This window comes from Quercus lobata, unplaced genomic scaffold (genome assembly GCF_001633185.2).
Source record: "Quercus lobata isolate SW786 unplaced genomic scaffold, ValleyOak3.0 Primary Assembly Scq3eQI_2004, whole genome shotgun sequence".
In the NCBI taxonomy this organism is placed as follows: Eukaryota; Viridiplantae; Streptophyta; class Magnoliopsida; order Fagales; family Fagaceae; genus Quercus; species Quercus lobata.
The window spans coordinates 141629-145364 of NW_022154720.1; the positions used below are offsets into that span (position 1 = coordinate 141629).

At 33.6% G+C, this 3736-nt stretch overlaps 1 protein-coding gene across 1 annotated transcript; it reads left to right on the forward strand.

Moving 5' to 3' along the window:
* The first annotated feature begins 277 nt into the window (after positions 1-277).
* LOC115973113 (protein FAR-RED IMPAIRED RESPONSE 1-like) lies at positions 278-3339 on the forward strand. Its single transcript, XM_031093349.1, has 5 exons — positions 278-1494; positions 1617-1839; positions 1939-2025; positions 2144-2264; positions 3335-3339. The coding sequence occupies exons 1-5, from the start codon at positions 278-280 to the stop codon at positions 3337-3339; spliced, it is 1653 nt and encodes a 550-aa protein (XP_030949209.1).
* Positions 3340-3736: the final 397 nt, after the last annotated feature.

Here is a 3736-nt window from a genome sequence, read left to right on the forward strand (position 1 = left end):
ACGTTTGGTTATTGTACTTAATTGAGATGGTAAAAAATATGTGGTGAGTGAATTTATTGCTGAGCATAACCACTATCTCTACCTTCCATCAACTATGCACATGATGCCATCACAACGGAAAGTGGCTGCAACTCATGCTATTGAAATTGATTTGGCACATGAATCGGGATTAAGGTTAAAGCAATCTTATGAGCTTCTTAGTAAGCAAGTTGGTGGATATGATAATCTTGATTTTACCAAGCAAGAAAACTACTAACGCACTAAGCGACAGAGAGACATGGAGCATGGGGTAGTTGCTAGCTTGGGAAGATATTTCAGTCGTCAACTTAAGGAAAATCCTTCATATTATTTCGCTACTCAATTGGACTGTGAAGAGTTGATTACTAATATCTTTTGGGCCGATGCAAGAATGATCATTGACTATAGCCACTTCGGTGATGTAATAACGTTTGATACAACGTATAGTACAAATAGAGATGCAAGGCCACTTGGAGTATTTTTGGGTCTCAATCACCATAGAGAAACTGTTGTATTTGGAGGTACACTTTTATATGATGAAACAATTGAATCTTTTGTATGGTTAGAAGCAATGTTTGAAAAGAAGCCAATCACTATTTTCACAGATCAAGATACAGCAATGTCAACTGCAATAAAAATAGTCATGCCTAAGACATATCATGCATTGTATAGTTGGTATATGTGGCAGAATGCTGAGAAACACTTGGGTCATTTACTCAAAAATGAGTCTCAATTTAATGTCGATTTCTTAGCATGTATCTATGAGTATGACGGTGAAGATGAGTTTCTTACAGCTTGGAATGAAATGCTAGATAAGTACAATGTTTGTGAAAATAAATGGCTAGTTGATCTATTTAAATTGAAGGAAAAATGGGCCCAAGCATATGTTAAGAGAACTTTCACTGTAGGAATGAAGACAACCCAGCTTAGTGAGAGTTTCAATGTTAACTTGAAGGATTTCTTGTGTACTGATCTCAATATAGTAGAGTTTTTCACTCATTTTGAAACAGTTGTCAATCAAAAGCGGGATAAGGAGTTAGAAGCAAAATACAACTCTAGACAGAAATTTCCAAGATTGAAGCTCAAAAGCTCTCCTATGCTTAACCAAGTAGCAACAGTGTACACGCCTAAATTTGATTTATTTCAGACAGAAGTTGAAGAGATAATGGCACTTTCCATCCTAGAACGCAATGTGAGTCAAACACATAGTTATGTGATTGGAGTTTTCAATCAAAATGGAAAATATGAGGTCATGTGGAATCCATTAGATGAGACTCTATCTTGTAGTTGCAGAAAGTTTGAGTCATTTGGTATTTTATGTAGGCATGGTTTGAGAGTTTTTGATGTATTGGATATCAAGTTGATTCCTAATAGATATATCATGAAGATGTGGAGAAGAGATGTAAAAGATGGAAGCGGAAAAAATTGCACAACACATAACATTAAGCCGGATACTCGATTGGAATATGTAGATTGGTATCGAGATTTATGTCCAAAATATATTCAATTGGTGAATGAGGCATGTGAAACTAAAGAAGGCCATAATATTCTAAGCTTAGTAATTGCAAATTTGAAAAAAAAAAACTTTGTGACCTTAGGAATTGCAAAGCTAATGTAGAAGAAGACATCATTAGGCCTTCCACTGATTTTCCAGACAAAGAAGATCAATTATGTGCTTCGATTATGATTGTACCAAAAGGGATAAAGAAAAGGGAGATTTATCGTAATAAAAAGCGTAGGACGAAATCATGGATAGAAAAGATGCTGAAGCCAAAGGAAGGCACATCAAAGAAGCAAACAAAGAAAAGAAAAATGCAGGAGGTAATCTTCTAAATTATCCTTATTTTCACCATTCTATTTTATTTTTACACATCAATATAGTATATTATTATTGTTGCTAAACTAGTACAATTTTTACAGGAAATATATGCACATGACGTCATGGCACAAAAGAAAACTAAGGATATCTCTTCTGGAAATATTACTAGTTTTACACAACTTTTAATGGTAAAGATATTTACAATTATATATTTTACTTTGATATTAATAATAGTTTAGATGCATGATTTGATAATTTTAATGCTAAGCTTGTGATATGTGTAATGTGTAATTGGTTTTTTTGTAGTCGGCCTCTACAAGTTCTCCATCACATCAGGGAGGCTCATCAGCAAGGGTTGCATTAGCATCACATTTAGAGAGTATATCAAGTGTTGTAGGCTCCAACGACAAAATTAATGGTGCAGGAGGTCTCTTGACTCAAAGAAGTATTGCAAGTGGAGGTCCCTTAACTCAAGGAAATGTTTTGTAATTTTCCTAGTTTAGGACTGGAGTTTTGATGGTCCAAAACTTAGTCGTCACATTTGGTCACATTCAAATGTTCAAACTTAGTCACATTTGTGACCAAGTATTCTAGTTTTGTAATTTTCTTACTTTAAGATTGAAGTTATGATGATCCATAAATTTCCTTTTGTTACCAACTAACAGTGATTTGCATGTCTGATATATCTCTACATGGTGTTAATTTCTGCATAATTATTTGTTGCTGCAAAAATTTTTATGTTTTTCTGCATAATTACTGTTTCTGCAGATTGTAATTTCTGCATAATTACTGTTTCTGCATAATTACTCTTTGTATTTCTGCATAATTACTGTTTGTGGTTTCTACATAATTACTGTTTCTGCATAATTACTATTTGTGTTTCTGCATAATTACTGTTTGTGTTTTCTGCACTGTTTGTGTTTTTTGCATCGTTTGTGTTTTCTGCCTAGTTGTTGTTTTCTGCACTATTTGTGTTTTCTGCACCGTTTGTGTTTTCTGCATAATTGTGTTTTCTGCATTGTTTGTGTTTTCTGCACCGTTTGTGTTTTCTGTATAACTGTTTCTGCACTGTTTGTGTTTGTGTTTTCTGCATAATTGTTTTTTTCTGCACTGTTTCTACATAACTATTTGTGTTTTCTGCATAACTGTTTCTGCACTGTTTGTGTTTTATGCATAACTTTTTTTTCTGCACTGTTTCTGCATAACTGTTTGTGTTTTCTGCATAACTGTTTCTGCACTGTTTGTGTTTGTGTTTTCTGCATAACTGTTTTTTTCTGCACTATTTCTACATAACTGTTTGTGTTTTCTGCATAACTGTTTCTGCACTGTTTGTGTTTGTGTTTTTTGCATAACTGTTTTTTTCTGCACTATTTCTGCATAACTGTTTGTGTTTTCTGCATAACTGTTTATGCACTGTTTGTGTTTGTGTTTTTTACATAATTGTTTTTTTCTGCACTGTTTCTGCATAACTGTTTTTGTTTTCTGCATTTTTTGCAGTTTAAGGCCAAAATGCAACTCACTTGGTTTAAGGCCAAAATGCAAGTACACATGTGCAAAGCAGTTAATCACTTTCTTTTACATTGCTCACCTAATCTGTGTACTTGGGTTGCATCCCTATGAATTACTTGGCATTACAATTAAAATTCAATCCAATAGAGTAGACAATAAGAGAATTTAATAAAAAAAATGAACAAATTTTATTAAAATGTACACTTTGATCATATAACAAGAATTTCATTGAAATAAACACTTTGATTATAATAACATGAAACTTCTACAATTGGTGTGCTTATTGCTTGACTATACATTCCACCTCTTGCTTCTTGATTAGTGGTGGGTACTTATAGTGAGGCCACAGGAAAGCTGAAGTGCATGTCACAGGGGAGAACTTGAGTTTAC